The sequence below is a fragment of the Alligator mississippiensis genome, chromosome 5 (assembly GCF_030867095.1).
Source record: "Alligator mississippiensis isolate rAllMis1 chromosome 5, rAllMis1, whole genome shotgun sequence".
Classification (NCBI taxonomy): Eukaryota; Metazoa; Chordata; order Crocodylia; family Alligatoridae; genus Alligator; species Alligator mississippiensis.
In genome coordinates, this window is record NC_081828.1 from 159,058,916 (window position 1) to 159,083,814 (window position 24,899).

Below are 24,899 nucleotides of genomic sequence, written 5' to 3' on the forward strand. Positions count from 1 at the left end.
AGCAAAAAAACACTCTGATTTAGCTAGGTTGCCAACTATCTGACTCCATATTCCTGAGTTCACTGTTTCAATGATGTCAGGAGTTAGGACTTTAACATGAAACCATCTTTACTTGCATGCTCTGGTGTTGGAAGGAGTTAGATCTCTTTCTTACTGTTGAATATCAGTTGGGAAATAGAGGTTATTTTCACTCTTATAACTTCATTTAGAGGAAGTTTCAGTTTTCAAGTGCAAGCATTTGATTTTATATAATCAACATAAATGTAATGCTGTGAATCCTGCCAATTGCTGGTTTTTGATGTTTACCATTTTACTTATCTTGAGACTTTTCCATAAACTTTACCTACTTAGTAACTAAGTGCTAATTTAAGGAAGTTAGGGCTTTTTCACTCAGTCAAACTGAATATCCCACCTTTTAGTAAAATTTGTCTCAGCAATTGAAGAGTTAAATTTAAATAAAGAGCTTGTCTTTATCCACTTTGGGAAGTTGGCAGGATGAAGAGCTAGGTTTGCCAGTACTATTACAAAAATACTACTTTGTGCAATTGGGAAAGGCCTTTGGTGGATGACTCAAGCCTTTTGTAATCTGGGTTTCAGTACATTAAACTCCCTACCCTCTCCTTTGCTTATTTTATCCCCCTATTTTAAACTTCATTTGCCTTTTGTGTTTTGGGTGAAATGTTTTGAAGCAATGCAAAGGAGAGATAATGGGGTCTTTCACCTTCTCAACCCACTGCCTTATAGTATAGTCTTATGTCAAAAATGTATATCAAACCGTCCTTATTCCATGCTCCTTATTCCCTTGTAACTTTGTCAGTGGTATGATTTGAATGTTTTTTGTTTGGAGGGTCAGCCACAATTAATGTTCAGACTATCCTTGGGTCCCTTTTGCCTCTGTCCCTCCATATCTGTAAATTCTAACTGTTCACTCGGTTCTTCTAGTTCTGTCTGTGATGATCTCGTTTCTAGCCTTTACTTCAGGCCCTGTCCTAAAGATGTCTTCCTTTCTGGGATTTTTTCCAAATGAGAGCAGATGCCTGTAGAGCTTGCCTCCTTTCAACTTCCCAGTCAGTCCAGTTCCATTCCAGGCTTTGGGTGCAGAGTAGACAAAAGTGGTAAAGTCAGACATTCAAATCTTAGTGACCTCTGCCTACACTGACTGGATGGTTCTATTCCTGTGTGATGGTACCATAACTATCGCACCAAGGGAAAATTGACAGTATGGGGACTCTGAAAATAAGTTGCTTAAATTATTGCAAAGAATAGAAAGCTGCTTGAAAGTAGGGGTGCACCAATAGACATTTTGGGGGTGGATACAGATAGCAGATTTTTAAGGAGGCATATTGGCCAATACCAATCTAATTTCTGATACAGCTGAGTCCAGCTGGTAAGTCTGTTGTGGTGAAGTGGCAGGGGGGCAGATCAATGCCCCCCGTGGTGAGGGAGGTAATGGGGCTGGGACTGGGGTAGGCATTGCCCAGCTGGAGCAGGGTGGGCGTGGGACAGAGCCATGGCTCATGTGGGGGGCACGGGGAGAAGGGGAGCAGGTCCTGCTGCTGCACGCTGCTCATCCAGTGGCTCCTGCTGCTTGTCCAGAATGGCCCAGGGAGGGCGGTATGCTCCCGGATCTGCATGGGGCGGAGCAGGGCAGGCTGTGGGCTGGAGCTGGGGGCCATGCTGTGCTGCGCTCGGGGTGGACAATGGCGGGAGGGGGCTATGGCGAAATTTGGGGTTGCTGCAGTCCCCACCCCCCTGTGGCTCCCACCCAGTGCTGCCACCTCCCACCCCCAGTGCAGCACAGAGGGGCCCCCAGCCCAGCCTGCAGCTGCAGTCTGCTTGCCCCGCCTATTACCTCCCCCCCCCCCCCCCCCCCCGTGCTCTCCCGGATGAGCAGTAAGCAGCGGTAGCAGCTGCTCCCCATGACCCCCCGGATGAGCCATGGCTCCGTCCTGTGCCTTTCCTGCCCCGGCTGAGCAGCGCCTACCCCAGCCCCACTCCCTCCCTTACCACAGGGGTGATGATGTGCCCCCCACATCCCTTCCCTCTCTCCTACCCTTCCACCACACCAGACTTACCAGCTGGATGCAGCTCTCCAAGCTTCTAGGCTCTGCTCCTCACTGCCTGCATGCTGCGCTGTGGCTGCACACATGAATGAGCATTTATTGGCCAAATTATCGGCCTCATCAGGCCAGTTTTTGATATAGTTAACTTTCTTTATATCAGTGCTGATCTGATATTGGACTGATGTATTGGTGCACCTCTACTTGAAAGTGTTTATGTTGTAGTTCACAAAATTTTTCTGCAGCTCCTTTTGTACAAATTCCCTTATGTGTATGGTGGGTTAATGTACTAAGTCGTGACACGTGGTTTTCAGCTCTCGGCACTGAGGAGGGCTGATGCATGCAAAATACACTTAAAACCATACTTCCTTCTACTTTACTGTTCATTTTCCTCCCATAATGGTAAGTATGAACCTCTTAGATGAGAACACTGGATCACAAGAAAGCATCTTTATAGAGCTGACTCCTTTGAACCAACGTGCCTTGAGAGAAAAATCAAAGCTGAAAAACCAGAGAGGTCATTTCTGTTCGTAACTTGGGTACTGAGTCTCCATTCTATACTTGGGGATTTGTTTTTAAGAATTTTGGTATCACTTCTGGCATAATCAGTCAAGTTTGTGGATGCATGGCTACTAATGATTGTTGTCACTTAAATCTTTCTCTCTTCAAGGTTATATAACTTTTATTGTCACTTTAATATTACACTGATTTTGACCTATTCCTGTTAAACTGTTTTATGGAACTTCCTTGTACTGTACCAGAATCCAGCATGACAGGGAGAGTTATTCTTTAACAGTCTTATTGTCCTCCTTAAGGGAACATATTATTCCTCTATTAACTTACCTACTTTTTTTTAAAGATATAAGATACACTCAATACTTCTGTAAAGAGGTTAATGCTCTCTTTAAGGAGCAACAAATACAAAATTTAAGCCACTTTTAGCTGGCACTTGTACAGAGTACAGAATAGAGGATGCTAATGTACTTCAGCAGTTTTGTTAGACAAAACATAATATTATTTGAAGTGTTGATATATTTCTTTTTGTAGTCCGGTATGTTAATATTCAGACTTCACACTGAAGAGATTATAGGATTTACTGAATCTGTAGTGGCTTGACTCATTTAGAATGGAGTAAATTCTCTGAAATGGAGCAGCTCTTCTGTGTGCGCAGCTAGATGAACAAGTTATTGGGAGTTAAGCTAGGGTTACTGGCTGTGTTCATGCTTTTAATTGCAGTAACTGTGAGGTAGTTTGGCCCTCGACATAAGCGGAATAAACTACTCTGCATTCTCTGTAAGGTAAGAACATACACACAGGGCCTAGGCAGTTACAATAGAATAGCTAACATGCTGTGAACTCACACTCCAGCTTATTTTGTAGTAATTTGCAATCATACCTGTGGGATATAATCAAGCTAGATGTAACTGTTGGTTGCTAGCTTTGTCTAATCCTGTAAATGCTAGTGTTGCCATCCTCCTTGCAGTGCAAATTTAAAAAAATTCTCTTTTGAGTCAACTGTCCATACACAATGATTTTGCTCATGGTGCTTATGCTCTTTGCATAGGAATTTTGTTTTTTCACTATCATTGTCTATACTTAATCCCTAAATATACCCTCTTTTTATTCTTGCATAACCCTTCCCAAAGGAATAAACAAAGGGAATGATACCAAGGGTGTAAAAAAGATGTCATCTGATTGGTTGATTGATTGATTGATTTAAATTTGTGCTGCCTTAAATTTTTAAGGCGGCATGAACACAGAGCAAACAGATGTCCTTATCCTTTGTTGTGTCACATGACCTGAAAATCAACCATGCAACAAAAGGTAGTAGTAGACTCTGCTGCTTTATTCTAGTGGGCATCTATTACCTTGTGGTACTTTCCTCATTCAGCCAGCCTTGTGGGGCCACTTGAGCATGGAAGCGCTTTTTTCACCCCACCAACTCCTGTTAGAGAAAGCAGAGAGATCATGTCCCTTGTCTCACACCATCAAGGGTGGGACAAAGAAGCAAATTAGCTGTGCTACAACACATTGTGGCACAGCTGAACCTGCTCCAGTCAGTGACATCTATTTCTAGCTCAGTAGCTACTAAATTATTTCTGTTGCTCTTTAATCAATGTCCCTTATTATGGGAGACTTACTACAAAAAAGTCAGTACAGGCAGTCCTCGACTTACAATGTTTCAAGTTACAACGTTTTGCACTTACAACATTCATAAATTGACACCCTGTTTCAACTTTGACGTCAGTTTCGAATTTACAACGCTTGATCTGACGGAACGCATTGCCAGCGAACTAGTTCGCTACATCGCCCATCTCCCTGGAGAATATCTGTTCAAAGTTCCTTGGACAGTTTCTTAAGAAAGCAGCCAAGACTCCAGAAAAGCCTGCAGCCAGGACTCCTAAGAAGACTGCAGCCAAGAGCCCTTCGAAAAGTCCAGCAAAGTCACCTCAAAGAAGTCCTTCCAAATCAATATGATTACTATTTACAATATAAATACATTAATGTAGCTATATTACTCATCTATAATTGATCAAGTACAAAATTCTGGGTTATTTTTGGTGAAAATAGGGTATTGAGCCTTGGTTCAAGAACTAATCCCCCATTTATAACATTGTTTCCTATGAGAAAATCGGTTCCAAGTTACAATGTTTTGACTTAAGACACGGTTTTCAGGAACCAATTGTGTTGTAAGTCCAAGGACTGCCTGTATCGTATTTGATAGTGTTTTCAGTTCGTTTGAAAAAAAAAACAAACCAAAACAATCTTAATAATTTATATTGGACTTAAGCCTTGATCTCCAGGTTAACACATGGCACTGCACCACACCAACTGCTGTCACATTGTGTGAGTCCCACATCCTGCACAGGCCTCTGATGCATTATGCAAGCCCCCACACTGAATAGGCTCCTGATTCACGGTGTGAGCCTACCCAGCTATTTGAGTCCCCCCAGTCACCCTGTATGGTCTCCCTAATGTGCTGTGCAGCATTCACAAGCCGCAGCTGGTACCTTGAGGTATGTAGAAAAAACATTTAAAGCTGTGTCTGTGGCTGAATCTTTGATTCTCCAAATCGAAATCAAATCTTCAGATTTGGATTTGGCCGAATCAAATCGGGACAGTGATCCGGATCAACAAATCCAAATCACTGTCCCCTGAATCGGTCCAAATCCGAATCGAATATGGTCCGCTTCGAACACCCCTAGTGGGCAGTAGAAGCTGGAGGAGGGAGGAGGAGCCTAGGGACTCTGGTGGCAGCAGCAAGAAAGCAAAGTGGGGAATGGTTCCAGGCCCCTGCCCCAGGCACCCATAGTTTAATACCTTGGGGCTGTATGCTACCTGTGGGCTTGCCAGTTGGACAGCCTTGCCTTAAATGGTGGATGTAGCAAGTGTATCATAGTGCTTACGGTTGGAAGGGACCTAAACAGATAATCAGTTCTGACCCCCTGCCCCGGGCAGGAACGGGTGCCAGGGTCATATCACCCCAGCCAAATATCTGTCCTGCCTCCTTTTGAAAACCCCCAAGGTAGGAGAGAGTACCACCTCACTTGGGAGCCTATTCCAGAGCCTGGCAGTCCTAACTGTAAAGTAATGTCTCCTGATATCCAGCTTAAACCTTCTCTCTAATGATTTGTAGCCATTATTCCTAGTAACCCCAGGTGGTGCCTGGGGAAACAGAGCCTCCCCCAGTTCTCACTAGTCCCCCCGGTGAGTTTGTAAATGGCACCAGATCCCCTCTCAGCCTTCTCTTGTGGAGGCTGAATAGGTTCAGGTCCTTTAGCCTCTCTTGATAGGGCCTGCCCTGCTGTCCCTGGACCATGCGAGTGGCCCTCCTCTGGACCCTCTCAATACTAGCCACATCCCCCTTGAAGTGCGGTGCCCAGAACTGGACACAGTACTCCAGCTGTGACCTGACCAACGCTGCATAGAGGGGAAGGATCACCTCCCTGAACCTGCTTGTGATACATCTGTAGATGCACAACAAGGTGCAGTTAGCCTTACTGACCGCTTCCTTGTATTGGTGGCTCATGTTCATCCTGGAGTCAACAATGACTCCAAGATCCCTTTCTGCCATTGTGTTGACAAGAAGGGTATTCTCCAGCCTATAGGTGTGTGTATTTACTGCTTAGGAGACACTAGTACGGGGCGGGCAAAATGTGACCCACAGGCAAGATGCAGCCCACCAGGCCATTCTATCTGGCCTGCGGGGCCCCTAAAAAAATTTAGAAAATTAATAATTATCTGCCTCTGGCTGCCTGTCATGCAGCCCTCAATGGCTTGCCAAATCTCAGTAAGCAGGCCTCCACCCGAAATATTTGCCCACCCCTGCATGAGTATTCCATCCAAGTGTAAGTCAGTAAAGAAGCACACACTGAAAAGAAGGCAGTCTTTTTAGAGCTGTGTCTTATGGTAGGTGAGGATAGTTTCTCATTCAAACTTTCTTTAAAGGATTCCAAACTTCTTCAGTTAGAACTTCTGGCACAAATTTTCCAGCAAGTAGGACAGTTACTCTTAGTCTTGGATCACAAAGATCCCATCTGCAGAAAGGAACTTTGACTGCATAAGCAGTCCTATGTCAGTCACCTTTGCTATCCATGGAAGATAGAAGTATATTTCAAAATTGGCACTCATTATACTTCCTGGGAACATAAGATGAAGAGAACTGTGAATCTCTCTCAAAAAAACTTGTCCAAATCTTGTGCTAATTCAAGTGCTAGTAAGTAATAATGTGGGTTAATTGCCCAAATATCTCTGGATGCAGTTGATGCTAGAGTCTTTCATAGCAACAGGAATTAGGAAGAAGTGTTCCTGCTTAGCAGTTTCTTGCCTTCCAAAGAAGATGGAAACATCCATTTTAAATCTTCCCTTTTAACAGAACTTTTTAATACGGTGTTATGAAGCAAGAAAATTCTAAAGAATTAAAACCAAAAGTCTCATTACAGAAGATCTGTGAGTAAATTTTGTAGTAATTTGGGTTGCTATTGCTGCATTTCTCCTAGTAAACCTAATTACAATAGGCCTGGCAGAAAAATTCTTTGCCCATCCTCCTTTTTAAAGGGGCTGTATATTGCGGCATGCCAAACTTAAATGCAGGCAGAACTGGCTGAAGTTGGTCTGTGCTGTTGGGAAGACCATCCACTGGTCATGCCTGTTATTTCCTATCCTAGTCACTCCTGTCTGTGGTGAAAGGATCCAGTAAATGTTTTCAAAAGAGTTGCCTTCACCCCCTTACCTTTTGTGATGATTGTGCCATACTGAGTTGGAAGCATAGACACAGGTTCTTGAGGCAAGTATGCACGCTGGAGGTCAGGAAAGATGCAGAATGGCACATAGTTAAAGTTATGAACAGCATTGCTATCGTTTGTGTTATGAGCAGCATTGCATTATCCTCTATGGACGAAGAGATTACCGTATGCTCTGTCTGACCAGGTCTGTGATACCTAGTGTGGCATGAAGTCACAAGATTTTGCTGATTTGATCACGTTGGTTCCAGTATGGCTGAGGCTATGGTTGTTCTATCTGTTCTGAATCTCTGAAACTGAGCTGATACTCCTGGACCTGTGTATTTTAGGAGGGGTGATGCTATACTCTACCCAGACCTGCATTTCTTCTGTTTCATGGTATTTCAGACCTTGGGCTGTCTGTGCAGCAGGCATGCAAAACAGTTTTATTTGGAAGCAGCAACACCTGGTTGAGAAGCACTCCCCAAACCTTCCCTGTAGTCTGCTTTAAATATTTACATCTGATACTATTCCCTGGCAATATAGTGTATGTAAGGTCTAATACATAATGCCACAGCCCATAGTTCTTCAGCCTAAACAACTAGTGATGTTAAACTATTTTTACTTCTTCCCTGCTTTACAAAACTCCTCACATCTTTTATATTCTACAAGGATAGTGACAATAAACATGTAAACTGTCAAAGAGCATGACTCTGAACAACAGGGCCTTCAGGAATGCCTTCATTTTTGGAGAATCTAGACCTGTCTGTCAAAGCAACATACACTCAGTACAAAACAAATTTCAGGATTAACTGGTTTAGTTGCCATGTACTGGCAGTAGAAGATAAATTAGATAATCCATTGTCAGCCAAATAGCTCTTTCATGAAGATCAAGGCCTCATCTGCTCTTAAAAGATGCTGGCATAAGTGTGTAGGTCAGGGTTGTGATACTTTTCTGGGTGATGTGTTTGTAAAAGCCCTAGTGTACTTGTAATTATTCTAGGAAAAGTTCCTTTTACAGGTATAAATTATTACATTAGGATCCTGTTGCTAAACCAATGCCCCAAATATAATTTATCTGTAGTAGTAATGGGACAAAAGTTGCCATCTCTATAGTAGCAAACCTCTTAGAGAAGGTATTTTAACTAACCTTTCAGTAATTTTCAGTGTTGTGCTGTCTTTTCTGACCATGGAAGATGGATAAATGTTCTCTTTAAGATTCTTCTGTAGTTCAAGAATATTTGGGGCAAAATAAGGTAGAATATCTGTGAGCCCGACTGGTCTCGAATATGCACTCATGTGCTGCCTTAGCACATGCACCTGGTATTGGGCGCTGCGTGGGCTCTTGTGACTTCTGGAGGGGTCCTTGATCACCCCAGGGAAAGCACAGAAACTCTCCTGCCATGACTTTGATCAAATCTTCAGTGGTGGGTTCCCCTGGTAAGGACTCTTCCAGGTAGGTTGCACCTCCTGACAGGTATCCATGGGGCTCCACCTCCCCTACACCTCTTCTGTACATCAGCCTCCAGGACGAGTCACTTGGTCTTCGTGCGGCTTGCCCAGTCACATCAATCTTTGTTCCTGGCGTCACCTGGCTCTTCCCTGTCCCTGTGCTGCTGGGGCGGCTGGATGGCCCTGACCTCCTGGTGTTTCTTCACGGCAAGCTGGCTGCCTGCTGTAGGTCTGAGGCTGCTCCTGTTTCCCAGAGCATTGCCTGTGCCCCGGCTGAAGAAACAAAAAAAACAAAAGAAAAAAGGAATTGTGGCACTTAAAAAAAAAAAAAAGAGAAAAAGAAGGAAAAAAACCCCAACCCTGAGGGGGTAGGCTAGCTGTCCCTCCTCCCTCACAGGCCCCATGCCTGGGGCTTAGGCTGTCTCCCGACACTGTTCATACATTCATAGATGTAGGGTCAGAAGGGATCTTGCAGATCTTCTAGTCTGACCCCCTGCCCTGGGCAGGAGAGAAAACTGGGCTCAAATGACCCCAGCTAGGTAATTGTCAAGCCTCCTCTTAAAGACCCCCAAGGTAGGAGCCAGCACCACTTCCCTTGGAAGTTGGTTCCAGATTCTAGCCACTCTGACTGTGAAGTAGTGCCTTCTAATGTCTAGTCTGAGCCTACTCTCTAACAACTTATGGCCATTATTCCTTGTTACTCCAGGAGGCACTTGGGGGAACAAGGTCTCTCTCATTTTCCACTGGTCCCCTAGTAAGTTTATAGACGGCCACCAGGTCCCCTCGCAGCCTTCTCTTGTGAAGGCTGAACAGGTTAAGTTCCCATAGCCTCTCCTTGTAGGGTCTGCCCTGTTGTCCCCGGATCATGCGAGTGGCCTTCCTTTGGACCCTCTCAATGCTGTCCACATCCCTCCTGAAGCACAGCGCCCAGAACTGGACACAGTACTCCAACTGTGGCCTGACCAGTGTCGCGTAGAGGGGGAGGATCACCTCCTTGGCCCTGCTTGTGATGCATCTGTGGATGCATGACAAGGAGCGGTTAGCCCTACTGACCGTGTTCTCGCATTGGCAGCCTATGTTTATCTTGGAATCGATAATGGTCTGACAGGGACTGCCCCTAATGAAACCATGCTGGTTGCCCCGAGCATCGTCTCTGCTGCTGGCCCTTCACAGATGTGCTTCTTGATAATCTTCTCAAAGAGCTTCCCCAGGATTGAAGTAAGACTAACGGGCCTGTAGTTGCCCAGGTCCTCACTCCTCCATTTTTTGAAGATGGGGAACACATTGGCCCTCTTGCAGTCATCCGGCACCTGGCCAGAGCACTGAGTGCTCGTAAAGCTGTGCTACGGGCCCCGCGATTAACCCCTGCCAATTCCGTCAACACCCTGGAGTGGAGAGCATCTGGACCTGCTGATTTGGACATGTCCAGCTCCTCCAGAAGTTCTCTTCCTCCCTGACCCTAGGCCTGGCGGAGTCTCTCCTGAGTCTGTTCTGAATCTTGGTGGGGGAGTCCTGGTCCCTACACAAAAAAAAAAATGGAGGCAAAGAAATTGTTAAAAAGGTCTGCCTTTTCCTCTGGTGCAACCACCAGATTGCCTAGCATATCCTGTAGGGGCCCCACATTACCCAGTGCCTTCTTTCTACTCCCTGTGTATCCCTGTTCTGGATCCTCCCTCCTGCTGAGGACCCCTCTTCCTTCCCTGATGCCGGCTCTTCAGTTGCATGCCGGTGCTGCCTGAGCTCGGCGTGGAGAACACCTTCCTCGCCAGCCGTCTCCTCCGCTCTCCCTCTCTCTCTCCTGGTGCCGGCTTTTATCCCAGCTGGGCGGCATTCTGCAGTATGGCAGCCGCCTGAGCCGGCTCCAACCGGAAGTAAGCATGGTTGTGGCTTACAAACTGCGCAGGCGTCTCTTCTTGGCACTGCTTGTCCCATGTTTTCCGGCCTGAAATTGGTGAGTTTGCCCTGGTTTCAGGGCTTTCCTTGTAGGAGTGGGTCACCCCCATCCCCCATCCTACCGCAGGGAGGGTTCCCCGTTCCATGGTGACTGTCTCCCTGGGACAATCTGCAATGTTGATTGTGATATTTTGGCATCAGAGATCATAGATTGCCTGGTTTAAAAAGAGCAGTCAATGATGCTTGGAAGCTTCTCCTCTTTCCCCCCCCCCCTTTACCTTTTTCCACCCCCCCCCAAATTCCCATGCACTACCTGCAGCCCTGCTCCCCATGCAGCCCATACTGCCATCCCGGTTGGGTAGGGTGGACCCTGGTGTGGACAGTGGTGCCAGGTGCATTTGGAGCCCAGAGCATGTCACTGCCTCAGTGCCAGCAGGCCTCACACAGCCGAGATCCCGCGGCTGCCGGGGAGAAAGCTGCTTTTGCAAAGGTGCCCAGTACCCGGCAGAGTGGAATGTTTCCTGCACAGCCAATAGCCATAATGTCATTTCTCCTTTTATCGGTGCCGATCCGGTAGCCAACAGATAGATTGGGGTACCCCTAATTTATGCTTCATTACACCTTTCAGCTTCATTAGGTCTAACCAAAACAGGAAATAAAGTTTTAGAATAGCAGTATTCATATCAGCTTTACATCTACTCCTCTGGACAGTACCTGTATTTCAAAATACTTTGGCTAAAATTAAGTATAGAGAAAATACACTAGAAGCATTTTATTAGTTTTTCTTCTACTTTTTGTTGCAAAAATGAAATTTATGATCTTCTGGGAAGAGAGCATAGCTGCTTCATCAGTACAGCTGGAAAAATCTCATCTCCAAAGTAGATGCAGAGGGAAAAGCTTATTTTACCTCATTGTGAAGAATAAGACAAAAATCACAAGTACTATCCAGATCCCTAGATGCCCTCCATTTGGTGGGAAAGAAGACTTACCTTTCAAATCTTTATCTCATCTCGGAAAACTTGTTCTGTTTTTATAGCTGACAGATAATTTACTAGCAGGAATACCACAGTCTCTTTGAAAAAAGTTATAAGCAAGCTTTAAAATATTGAGCTGGGTTGAAGCAAGTTTCATGCTCTCGTTTAGTGGGGGGCTTATTTTGCTTTGAGGAAAAACATCTGCTTCTCTGTTAATATGTGCTACTCTTTTTTTTTTTTTTTTATTATTATAACCAGAAGCATTGGTTTGTTTTACTTCCTCAATAAAGACCTGTCTAATAGTAAGGCAAAAATTGCCTTTAAAGATTGCAGAACTTCTAAAAGCTTTGAAAGAATGGCAGTATTATTTTTTTATGGAGTGTTTATATTCCAGACACACTCACCAAAGTGTAGTAGTTCAACTAACTTGGCATTCATACCTTTCCTAAATTAATAAAACTGAACTTAGCTATGAAAACTGACTAGTTTTGTAAGGTTCTTTTTAATATCTGTTCTAAATGAGCTATTTCTTTCTACGTATTAAAATTATGGCTGGTAACCACTTCTTTTGGTACATATTGACTTACACTAGTCTAGTCTTGATTAAATTAAATTTTTCTTCATGCTGTCTGTTCAGCACTTAAATTGGCAGTATTCAAACTTTAGTGATCAAGTTCTTGCTGTCTGTAGCAGGATTTTAGAAGTGGGTTGGGTCAGCTGGGAGTCACTCCCAAGGCATCTGTAGCCCATGAAGGAACGCTGAGCAAGCCGACTTACACTAGAAAAGTCCAACTCTGTGGTGGGGATGAGGGAAGGAGGGAGGCTTCCAGTACTTCTTTATTCCTCCTTCCTAAGTGGGCAGTGGAAGCAGGATAGATAAAAAACCCTACTTATTGCTTTCCTTGGAGAAAGAAAGATAAATTTATTCAGACAATTTCTATAAGCCAGGCAGGAAGTGGGAAAGAGGTGGATAACGAGGAGACACAATGCTTTACCTTAGTATGATTTTTTTTCTGCATGATACTTGAACAAATTGATATCTAGAGTAAGACAGGATTTCAGGGGTAGGTTCCCATTCTGCAGCAAACCTGCTGCCGTTAAGCTGGGCAAACTGCTTACTTGCTTTGCATTTATTTCCCCACCTATAAAAATTATATTCACTTCCAGAAAAGCTTGAAGGTACTTACTGTACAGCTGCAAAGTATCCCATTAGAGTCAGCACAATGTAACACATCTTATCAAATACATTCAGGGTAGTCTGCTGTGATTACTATGTCTCCCAACAGCTTCAAAATTCAGTATTATGCCTATTAAACATTTAAAGAAACTTGTTGAAATAAGGAGGAGAAAAAAAAATTGAAGGTTATACTATCTTTGGAATCTTGCCTATTATTAATCATTTTCTCATGTAGTCTTTTTGAACTTGATAAGTTGCTATACCTGAAAATTTTAGCAGCTGGCATCAGGGAGGCAGAGAAATTCATACCAAATGTATTAGTGAGTTAAAACAAAGTAAGGGAGAGTACATTTTATTAATATGTGTTAAGGCTAGCTGAGGAAATTTATTTTGAGTTATGAATAATGCATTTATCTTTAATGAACCAACTGTTGGTTTTAACAAACATTTGTATTAATTTATTTTTCCAGGTTGCAGACTGCAGAACAGATGTGGGAAGATGTTGGCTGTGGACACGGGGCTTGTGGAGGAGTGGTTATCAGAGTTCAAGGTAATATATTATTTGAGTATTAGAGTTTCAGCAATGGAACTGACTTGTTATCAGAGCCTCATGCAACAGGAATCTGAAACAGGTTTGCATACACTTGAAATCCATTTATGATGGAATACTATAGACTGGGGGTGATCAAACTCCAGCATGTGCACCAGATCTAGCACTTTATCTGGTCTGCAGAGTTCCCCATGGGTCTGTGGGAAGATTTGCAGGCTGTGACTCTGCATGTTAAGTCTGGCACATGGGATGGTACAGAGCTCCCAGTGCAGGGTTGAGTGGAGGTGGTACAGGGCCCAATCTCAGCACAAGGAGCCTGGAAGAGGTGGCATGGGCTCCAGAGCTCCTGATTCTGGTGCATGAGAGGGACCCCAATCCTGGCACATGGAGTCCCTTGTTTCAAAGTAGGAAAGGTAGTGTTTCCTGGTGGATAGAGCACTGATCAGGGATAGAGTGGGGTGGGGGGAGCAATTGCACCCCCTCACATCATATAGCAGAGTGATGTCTACAGACTGTGTAGCCTCTGCCCCCTAGCTAGTGGGGGAGACCTGGGGTGGAGCTGGGTAGGGAGCAAGCACAGAAGCGGGGATCAACCCGACACCCTGGGCAGCTGCACTTTGCTCACCCTGGCTAGAGTGTGGCAGGAGACACGTACCTGTCCCCACTGCCTGTTTTCTCCTTGTGCCCCCCTCCCTGGCACCCCAGCATACTGGGTGTGCCCTGCTGACCTGGGCACTTCATCCCTGCCTCACACCCATCTACCCCATGGTCTGAGCTCAGTTCTTGCTGCCTGGACTCCACAAAGGACCCAGGTATTCAGGGGAAAGGGAGCTGCCGACATGTCTCCAGCTCCATCCTGAGCAGCATCCAGTCCCTGTGGAGCAGCTTAAGCTGGAGGTGGGTGTGATGTGGATCAAGGCTGGGGGGCACTGAGAGGCAGAGGGGCACAGTTGCAGCCACCCCTGCAGTGCTGATTGCAGCTGCCACATCCTTCTTTCAAAATCCCAGATCTGCCTAAGGCAGTGACTAAAATATAATCTGAGCTCTTTCCCTGGCAGCTTGGTTAAATTGCATAAGTAACCACTCTGTCTCTGATCCTTCATTTGTAAATTATGATTTATTTATTTTTTTTGCTCAATTCTGGGTAAGAAGCATTCTGTAACAAGCTGGGACAGATTGAGTTAGATGCAATGGTTCTGAGATGTCTTTTAAACTACTGGAAATCTAATCTTGGCTTTTGTAAGCTTTGGCAATCAGTTGCTAGAGAAACAGTGAAATACATGCCCAAATGACCCACATCTGTTGCCTCTCATCAGAGTAGTAGAATATCTGTAGCTTGTTTGGCTACAAGTGGATAAAATGGAATTAGCTGCTTGCAGACAGACTTTGAAGACAAAGCTATGTTGTATTTTGTATATACACATATTCTGCTTACTTTAATTTCAGGATTGTAATTCTGTTTTTTGGTTTGCTTAAAACATTGTTCAGAGTGGGTAAACCTCTGATTGGTGGCCTTTAGCTAAATCTTCTATCCAATTTTAATTAGTTTTTCCATGAAACTGTGGAATGAACAAGAAAATGTAGGTTCTAATGCATCTTCCAGCAGTTTGATTTGTGTTTTAAATGTATTGTGACTTCATTAAATTGCAGAGATGGTGAAATGTTATTTTTCATAGATATTTTTCTTTTACAATGGCAAAACAGTTGTTATTATAGTGAAAAAAAGTCACCTGATTTATCTATTTGTACCAGAAATGTCACCTTTTTTTTTTAATGTGTTGCCACAACAAAAAATATTTTATTCTAGACGCTGCCAGAAGCATCAATAGCTAGCTATGCTACAAATTTGAAAGATAAGAGTTCTCTGGTCTCATCTTTGTACAGAGTTATTCAGGAACCACAGAGTGAGGTAAGTATGCAGTTCTCTCAAATCATAATCTGATATGGTAGTAGAAGGGGGGGAAACCCCCCTGCATAGTAGTTGAAATAGCAGTTCTGATACAAATTAAGATTTTAGCGTCTGAGTAGGACTCATTTAAAATGCTTCTCATTTTAGTTCATTGTAAAGATATGGGCATGATATAGTACCATGGAATTCGTCAAATACCATTGCTTAAACTATAGATAACCTTACAGTTTATGCTGGTCTTAGTTGGAAATATAAGATTAAGAGAATTATAAGATTAAGAGGTACATTTTTGAGACTTGCCAGGTGACTCTATATCAGTTGAATTTTGGAGCCTACAACTGATAGGATTATTTCTATGAGACTGATTAGTATTTTCTCTTGCAGTTCTTATTAAAAGTGTTTGCTTTGATTAACATTTTAATTTAGCTGAAAACATTATTATTCACTTAAGTGAAGAGGTAAAGACAAAGTGTTTTGGAAGAGAAGCGAAATATATTTGTAATTCATGTGTGTATTCTCCTGTTCCCTGTCTGGAAATTAAAAAGTACATACTGTATTTTCTCACATACAATACATTTTTTTTCAAAAATCAGCCTTCCAAAACTCAGATGTATGCATTAAGTGGGGAAGCCATTTTTTTTCCTTGTCCAGAATAGAAGCATTCTGCTTTGATTTCCATTCTACACTGCAGCAGCTGTGATATTGCTATACTTGCACACCTAAGGGAGTCAACTGATTTAAAGGTTCATGATTTGTCTCTCCATTTCAATAGTTTTGATGTTCCACTAATCAGTTTAACCTTTCTTAGGGCAATTTTGCCATCTGCTAGCTGCCCAGTCTCCCTTCCTTTTTCACAGCCCTGAAAACTCTTTAGCTCTTTTCAAAATTAATAAATCTACCCATGGAGTATCAGTCTTCAGCAGCAGCTAGGGTTCTGGCTTTAGTTAAGCAGGAAATGGTTGGTGATTTGACTGTAAATTAGCTTCTGTCCCTGCTCGATGTAGTCATCACTGGAAAAATCTTTCTTTCTGCCTCTCAGAATCAAGGTGTGTATTATACTCTGGATTGTACTGTATGTGAGAGAATATGGTATGTAGAAGCGACAACAAAATTTTACAAGTTGAAAAGCTGAAAATGCATCAGACCTTCAGCTGCACATAATTGCTGTATGACATTTTGCATACAAATCTTATACAGTCTTTTGTTAGTTGTTACCTATTCAGTTCATATGGACTTTTCATGGCTAGTTTGTTGGAACTTTGGGAACAGTGGTGCTTTTTTGTGATGCCCTAAGTAAAGCAGTGATCTGATAATTGCCAGCATCCTCCCACAACCATCAGTTTGAGGTTGAAAAAGAGGAAAAAGGAGGAATTCTGCCCTCTTGTAAAGGTGGAGTCTTCTGTCCTATATATTTGGCCATGATGGAGGGTAAAGAAAAGTACAAGAAACTGGCAATGTCTTTATCAAATGATTTGTAACAAAGGAATGTAAAATGTTATCACAAGTCCATTTTTTGTGCTTCCAAAATTCAGTGTCAGTTTTGCTTTCACGTTTATTCGGTGCAAGGACATAATCTCTTGTAATAATATTTTATTCCCCTGACAATCTCTTTTTATATTATTTCAGCTGTTAGAACCAGTTTGCCACCAGCTTTTTGAGTTCTATCGCAGTGGTGAGGAACAACTGCTACGGTTCACACTGCAGTTTCTACCAGAATTAATGTGGTGCTACCTTGCAGTCTCAGCCAACAAAGACCTGCAGAGCAGTGGTTGCATAGAGGCTCTTCTCCTAGGAGTTTACAACTTGGTTTGTATAATAACTCAAATTTAAGAAATTAGTTGATTTCTTTAGAAACAAAATCTCTTACTGGGGTAAAGAAAACAGTCTTTCCTTCAGGACAAAATGAACAGATGTATTCCAGTATTGTAGTAATTGTGTATGGGTTGCTCATATGCTACTACAAATGCAATACTGTATTTTGTTGTTTGGGCCAGTGCTTAATTTGCCAAGATTTAATTTTCATATGAAATCATAGGACAGAGTGCCAACTTGAATCCACTCCCTGTAAAAGTCTCTTTAAATCTACATTATGTATCTACTCTGCTTTTATTTTCTCTTGCTCTCCATCTTCCTCTCCTTTCTCCCCCCTTTTTTGGCTAAAGTTATTTAGTTGAAGTTGCCAGATGTATGCTTCTCACTCCTATTAATTCCACCATTTGTGCTTCAGAGCCCTATCTTGTACTTCTAGCTAATCTTGAGTGGATAGTATTCCATAGAAACTGCATTTAAATCACTTGTTCATAATTCTGGGGATGACCCAACTACTTTATGGAGTTTTTCTCTTGCTTTTAAAAGCAAGAAACTGGAATTTATCAGTTTGTTCAGACTTGGGTGCTTTAAATGAATCTTCTGTTAGACGACAACACCTTTATCTAGAGATCTTATTCTTATCACATATGAAAATAGTAACGTTTCTTAGTGAATAATTCCAATCTCTAACTAGATTATTTTTCTGCTTCTATTATACACAAAGCTTGGTGCATTGTCACTAGTTGTGTTAAAGGCCTATTAGCTTTTTTATCTTACTTTGCTTTGTAGCAGCTGCTTATTGCAGACACTTTCAGGATTTTTGGTAGTCTAGCTATTTGTTTCTTAGTAGAAGGGCAATGAAAAGATGGAGAACTTTAGAAAGGGTGAACCTTATTTTAAATACAGAAAAACTGAGGAAGACAAAACAATGCATGTCATTGGTGACAAAAAAAATGGCTCAAGCTTCATGCAGACTTTTTCAACTATTGTGTACAACTATCTCCAATAGGCTAAATACATCCTTGCCAACATGTATGACTTAACTAAAGCAAAAAAAAAGGAAGCAGGCCTACTAACTCTTCCATACACACCTCACACCCAATTTAAAAGTCAATAGGTCTTATTCCTGCAGTTGCTTGATTTTGACCTTGCATTCCCTGATAACTGCCATGGAGGCCTTGGTTAAAGCACAGATTGATAACCCCTTGTGTGCTCTAGTTAGCAGAAAGTGATTGACCTATTACATAAAACAGCTTAAAGCCATATCTAAAATCTTTTATTTTAGAAGAAAGTGTGCAGGCTATTTTCAGTCTATCCTAGGTGCTTGGTGTAGTGAGGATTTAAAAACAGACTTGTGAGAAGAAGACTGTCTCCAGGAGAGAGCTTGTGCCTGTGAATTAATCCTGTTTTTGGCTGTCTTTGTTTTGCTGTGTGTCTTGTTTGGCCTGTATACTTTGCTTCCTCCCATCCCCCCCTTATTGTGTCCAAACCCTTTGTCTTAAGTTTCCTGCCAGGGAACCTGTAGAACCAGTTTTGTGACACTGGTTACTGCACCAGGGGTTGTTGATGACTTTTTAAAAAGGACTTGGCTACCTCAGCAGTGTTCAGAGGGTGCTTGTTTCTGATTGGAACCAGGTGATGAGGTCAGAAAAGTTATTTAAGGGTCAGGTCACCTGGTTGAGGGGGGAGGGCGGTTCTTCTAGCAGGCATTTTGGAAACACAGACAGAAGCATGGGCTTCCAGAATCCTTTGGATGTATATGTAAGTAGCTTAGCTGAAATTTAGCCAGTAGATTAGAGTTATGTATCTTTAGCTGTGTGTTAAAAGGGCCAACAAGCCCATTCTGTTTTGCTCAAGACATTTTTTCTAATACTCTTCTAAATTGTAGTCCTTCCCCTCTCTTAATAAAAGGTACCTGTTACAGCATACTTAGCTGTGAATGCTTGAGAGAAGAGATGGGTCTTTTCACTCCTAGCAGAGCTTGGCTGATTATTATCTGATTCTGTCCTACCTGAAAATATCCTGGGTGGCTCCAGGCTATAAGGATCACCCAGAAATACTACCAGTGGGTGAAGTACCCCAAGGGCTGCAGGCTCTGTGTATCCTGGGCTGTACAGAGCCCTAACAGAGACCAGAGCCTGGGTGGTGGCAGCAATTACCCCAGGCTTGCGGGTGCGCTTAAGGGAGTCAGCTGGAAGTAGGTGCCCCAGGGGAGATACCTGAACCATGATTTTGGTCGGGCACAGTGAGGTGGGTGGCTCAATGTAGTAGTAATTTTATTTGTAAACTATCTGGAGTGTTGAATTTTTGAACTAAGATTAATGGGTATTAGTCTAGTTCAGGGCCCAGTGCATGCAGTGTATGGGATGCTGGTCCACTCCAAGACCCATGGGCAGCACTGCAGGCCAGATGGTAAGGCTCTGTGGGCTAGATCCAGCCTGTGGGCCCTATCTTTGACACCCCTGATCACTGCTCCCTAGAGATCTAATGTTAGGTGAATGTGTAGCATAACAGCAGATGAAACAACAGGTGGGAAGAAATTATTTGTACATCTTGATGTACAACTAGCTGTAATTAGCTGTTTGGAAATCTTTCTGTTGTCAGAAAATGCTGATTCTCGGATGCAAAATTTTATGTGAAAACACTATGGTTTTTGATTCATGGTTATAAAGAGTGACTGAGCACATGGCTATCTTCTGACCAAAGAACTGCCACTGAGCATCTTGTCTTAAGTAGAACTATCTTGCTTTGACACTCCAGTCCATTGCAAGAATTGAACTCTAAGTAGCACAGAAGATTAATCCTCCAGCACTGTGATTTCTGAGATTACTGGATTCTAAGATTAGGTTTGATAACTATCAGACTGCCTTGCTGATGCCCAGTTTTTGGGAGCTGTGAACACTAGTGTTCAAGAGCTCAAAAATCTAAAAGCTATGTGCTTTAGCTAGTGAATATTCAGAGTACAGAACCTTCTGTCTCCTGAGTTCCATTTTACATGGCTGAATCAATATTTCTGAATCTAGCAAGTAGAAGCAAATGACTCAAAAAGGGAATATATTAGTTCTAAATATACAGTGGTGTGATTGTTAACTTCTGGGTGTTAGCTTCTTACTATGAAACTGGTTGAAGTCTTCTAGACCTTTAAAAAAATTAAAAAATAGTTGACTAGATCAATAGTAGCTAGAGTGGAAGCCAACAGGATGCATGATTTATCTCTGAAAATGCTGCCCTCTGTCCCAGTTCCTTTGTAACCATAGCTACTGAAGGTATTCCTCACAAGAGAAGTGCTACTTCCTCTTCTGTGGCTCCTCACAGTATTCTTTAGTATTCTTTGTCTGATGTGTGCCATCCCTTCCAGTCACAGTCTCTACAGAGTTCTGTATTTCTGAAGTCTTCACTTTGAAGCACTATGATGCTCCTTTGTGACATATTAACACATCGTTTTTTGCTTATTCTGCTAGTCTTGCACTTAAATTCAGGAGACAGAAAACTATCCATTTAATCATTTATTATGAAAGTGTCACCTTACAAAGAGGTTACTTTTGTGTATCCCTGCGTTTTTGCATGTGGTTTGGTTAAGTACGTATCTGCATGCAAAAAAAGGAACCACCAAAGCTTACTTTGGGTTTTTTTTGTGAGTGTTATGATTTTTTTTAAACACTTTTATTTTATGGATAAATGATTTTCAGATTAGATTTATCCAGCATTAACCTTTATTCTCTTTTACTCATACTGAATAGATTTTATATGCTGTTCGTTCATTGGTTCGTTCAAAATGGCCTCTGACAGGAGTGTTTGCTTAGAGCTCTGAGACCTTCTCCCTGTTTTGTGAGCCTTTCTCTTTCTCTTACTTTGTTTTCCCTCCCCTAGATAGTCTGACCCCTTTCCCACTGTAGCCCCCCACTTATCATTACTTTTCCCTGCCTTTTTTCCCCTTTGCTAAGTTCTTTCGCCTGCAGTCACCCTCTCCCCCTTCCTCCCTCCCTGCAGCTGCTCTGCTGTTTATTGTTTCCCCTTCCCTTCCCTTCCCTGCCACATTGCTTACCTTTCTCCTCTCCCCTGGGGTTTGTTTGTTTTCAGCTTCTTTGTCCCACCCCTTTGGTTACTTGCAGGGTTAACCCTTTTTTTGTTGGAATGGCTGAAAGCAGCTCCCAGCAGTTCACTGCTGGGGCTTTGGCCCCTCTGGACTGGAGCTTTGGTCTCTGGCTTCATGCCCCTCCCTCTATTGGAGTGAAGGAGCATGCTGCTGCTGCGGGGGCACTCATAGGGTGCAAACATGGCCTCTATGTTGCCCGGGTGTGTTCAGTCCCCATCATCCTCCTCACCTCCCCTGCTTTAGTGCATGAGGTTGTGGTAGCAGGTGTGTCTGTTAGGGGTGTTTTTTGCCTTGCAGCACCCCTAGACACATCAGCCGTTCATGTGGTAGCCTTGAACATGCCTTCATTTCTCTCGGATGACAACTTCACTAACCACCTGCACCCTTATTGCATGGTTACAGGGCAAGTCTGTAGACTGCTGCTTGGCAGCAAGGTCCCTGAGCTCCAGCATGTCCTATCCTTTAAAAGGCAGCTGTTTATGATTCTCAACAGAGAGAGTTGGAGTTTGCCCCAGTCTATGTCCTTTCTGTTTGACAGGCAGCGTTATGAGGTCTACCTCACCAAAAGCATGAGGTATCCACAATGGTGTGGCAGCAAGTCCCACCTGGCTACCCAGTGCCTGAAGAAGAAGATGGCAGTGGCAGAGCCACCTGTGACTGTACCCAGTGATGGTTCATTTGGCTCTGGTGTGGCAGCCCCATCGGGTGGTGAGGAAGGACCTTCCTGCCAGTCACTCCCCATTTCATCAGAGCTCCGTGGCAGTGGACCTGGTCACCCATCGGGGCCTTCTAAAAAGTCCTCATTATCCCCTCAAGACCTCCCCACCGCTTCAAGGGGAGGTGAGGTTAGTGAGTAGGGCCCCCCCTCTCTGCCTGCCTCCTTGGCATCCCCCCGCAGACCCTGTAGTACTTAGGGGTGACCAGGGGGTAGGGGAAGTGCCGATGGAGTCCGATGGCCCTGCCCCCGCATCTCAGCTCCTTGAGGATGATGAGGTTGGGCCAGAGAAAGCACCAGACAAAGCACCACCAGAGGGTTGCACAGCATATACATAAATGGTCCCCAGAACCTGAGACATTTGTGGTGTCTGCTAAGGCTGCAGCAGCAGTGCTGCACTCTACTGTGGGGAGGCAGCGATATAGTTTTCGCCTAAGTAAGCTTGTGGGTGATGTTGGGCACTTGTTATGAGCAGCACTGGCTGGCAAGCTATAAGCCTGTTTTTTCCCTGTCCTGCATGCTTGCTCTTCTCTGCTGTTCCTTTCTGTTCCCTTGGCTTTACCTGTCCCCCTTTTCTATAGCCTTCACGCATGGCTGCCACAAACTTTGGTTTACTTGATGCCAACGGCTGCAGACACCCTGTGAAGTGGACAGCACTCAAAGCTGGATGTCACCTTTCTGCAAGAAACTCATACTAATGCAGCTAGTCAAGCTGACTGGCATGCCACCTGGAAGGGCCATATATGTTCCTGAACCATGGCACCTCTCTCAGCGCTGAAGTCGCAATCCTCTTATTACCACAGCTGACTCCTGACTCAGTGGTAACCCAAGAGGTGGTCCCTGGCTGCCTGCTAACTGCTCATATCACGCTAGCACAACATCGCCTCCTCTTAATTAATGTCTATGAGCCCACTGCCGGGTGAGAATGGACAGCTTTCTTTGAGACCCTGGCTGACTTTTTGAGGAATGCAGCTGATGATGACAACCTTCTCCTCCTGGACAGAGACTTTAATTGCATGGTTGATGAACGGCATGACTGGAACGGGCCAGAACCCCGTTCATCCTCAACCTGGCGGCTGCGGGCAGCTTTGGAGACAGGGAACCTTGTGGATGTCTGGCACCATTTCCATGCTGATGCAAGACCGTATGCTTGGATAAAGGCAAACGCTGGTGGGATTGCCATGGCACGCCTTGACCACTTGTACGTTGCCAAGCATTGCCTGCTAGTCCTGCATGGCAGCTGCATTATTCTGTCCGGACTTTCAGATCACAATCTTATTTGCTATGAGCTGAGTCTCCTTAGCAGAGCATGTTCCCAGGCACCCTACTGATGTTTTAACACCAGCTTGCTGCAAGACGCTCACTTCTGTGAATGCTTTGCTTATTTCTGATGGACATGGGAGACTGCGAGAGCCACCTTTTTCTCCTGGAAGCAATGGTGGGATGTGGGGAAGGCACAGATCAGAGCTTTCTGCCAGCAATACATAAAGCTGGCAATGAGCGAGCTCCGCCTCTGTGTCTGGGGCTTCGAATAGGATGTAGCAAAGCTCAAGGTGGCCCTATGTGATGCTGGTGGAGACACAGGACTACTTAAGAGCCTTGAACTTCAGAAGAAGCACCTGTGGGAGCTGGCAGAGGGCGCAGCCCAAGGTGCAAGGATTCATGCGTGCTGCCAAGAGCTGACAGAGGCTGATGCCCTGACCCAGTTCCTTTTCAACTTGGAAACGCGACAGGCCCTGCAGAAAATCCTTAACCACTTCAAGACTCTGGCCGGCTGGATACTCACAGATCCTGTTGAGATCTGCTATCGCACTGTAGCCTTTTATTAAGACCTGTATGCAGCAGAAACTCTCTGCCTGGAGTCCACTAAGCGCTTATACGATGGCCTTCCCAAGCTGCGCCTAATGGCGGCCAATGAACTTGAGCGAGAGATGTCCCTGGAGGAACTCATGATTGCAGTGGGGAGCCTCACTGTGGGCAAAGCCCCAGGGCTTGACGGCTTGCCTGCCGAGTTTTAGAAGACCTTCTGGCCCCTGCATCTTGCACATGTTTCATGAGAGCCTCGCTGATAAAATCCTGCCTGTCAGCTGTCACCAGGTAGTTCTCATTCTGCTACCAAAGACAGGGGACCTTGGCTGCATAAAGAACTGGCAGCCAGTATCTGTTCTGTGTGCCAGCTATAGGATTCTGGCCAAAGCCTTAGCCAAGCAACTGTGTACTGTCATAGCCTCAGTCATCAGTCCCAAACAGAGCTACTGCATGCCGGGCAGGACCATCCAGGACAATCTATTCCTGCTTCGTGACCTGGTGACAGCCATGTACGTCCTTGGACTGAACATTGGGCTCATCTCCTTGGACCAGGAGAAAGTCTTTGATAGGGTTAGCCACAACTACCTTTTTCAGACCCTAGAGGCCTTTGGCTTCGAACTGGTCTTCACCTCTGTCCTCTGGGTACAGTACCGAGATGTCTCCAATTTTTTGGAAGTGAACGGCATGTTCTGTGCTCCATTCCTGGCTCACAAGCTCATCTGCCAGGGATACCTCCTCTCAGGAATGCTGTACGCTCTCTGCTTCACATGCTGCAATGGCACCTAACTGGCCTTATTCTTCCATTGGTCTCTGGTTTGGTTGGTGGCCCGCTGGTTGGGCTGACAGCATATGCAGTCAATGTGACCATTCTCCTCAGCACCGTGGGTGATGTCCAGTCGCTGGTGGACTGTCAGCGTGCTTATGAGCATGCTTCCTTGGCTCGTGTTAACTGGCCTAAGAGCAACGCCCTACTCCTCAGTGCATGGACCAATCATTCCCTCCCCCCTCCACGAGGGCCTTAAAGCTCTGGGAGTGTTCCTCAGCCCATCAGTGTTCTCAGCCTGGAATTAGGAAGGCCTCAGCGAGAAGGTGAAGGTGCGCCTGCGGCGGTGGCACTGGTGCTTGCCCAGCCTCCTTCTGTGAGCAGGTCCTCATTGTGAACAATTTGGCAGCCGCAACATTATGGCACCCCCCCACTGAATTTATTCGAACAGCTTCAAAGACTGCTGGTGG

General features: G+C 44.4%; 1 protein-coding gene across 8 annotated transcripts in view; it reads left to right on the top strand.

Moving 5' to 3' along the window:
- The window catches only part of HYCC1 (hyccin PI4KA lipid kinase complex subunit 1), an 80,590-nt gene that overhangs the window by 25,026 nt on the left and 30,665 nt on the right, over nt 1-24,899 (top strand). For 7 of the 8 annotated variants that reach the window (XM_019498006.2, XM_059728928.1, XM_059728930.1 and 4 more), the window contains 3 exons: nt 13,249-13,328; nt 15,136-15,237; nt 16,864-17,043. In XM_019498006.2, the coding sequence (XP_019353551.1) occupies nt 13,278-13,328; nt 15,136-15,237; nt 16,864-17,043 (333 nt within the window). In that variant the 5' untranslated portion in view covers nt 13,249-13,277. Of the gene's footprint in view, nt 1-13,248; nt 13,329-14,730; nt 14,909-15,135; nt 15,238-16,863; nt 17,044-24,899 lie in introns of those variants that run through there. The other variant, XM_059728929.1, reaches the window with a different exon arrangement.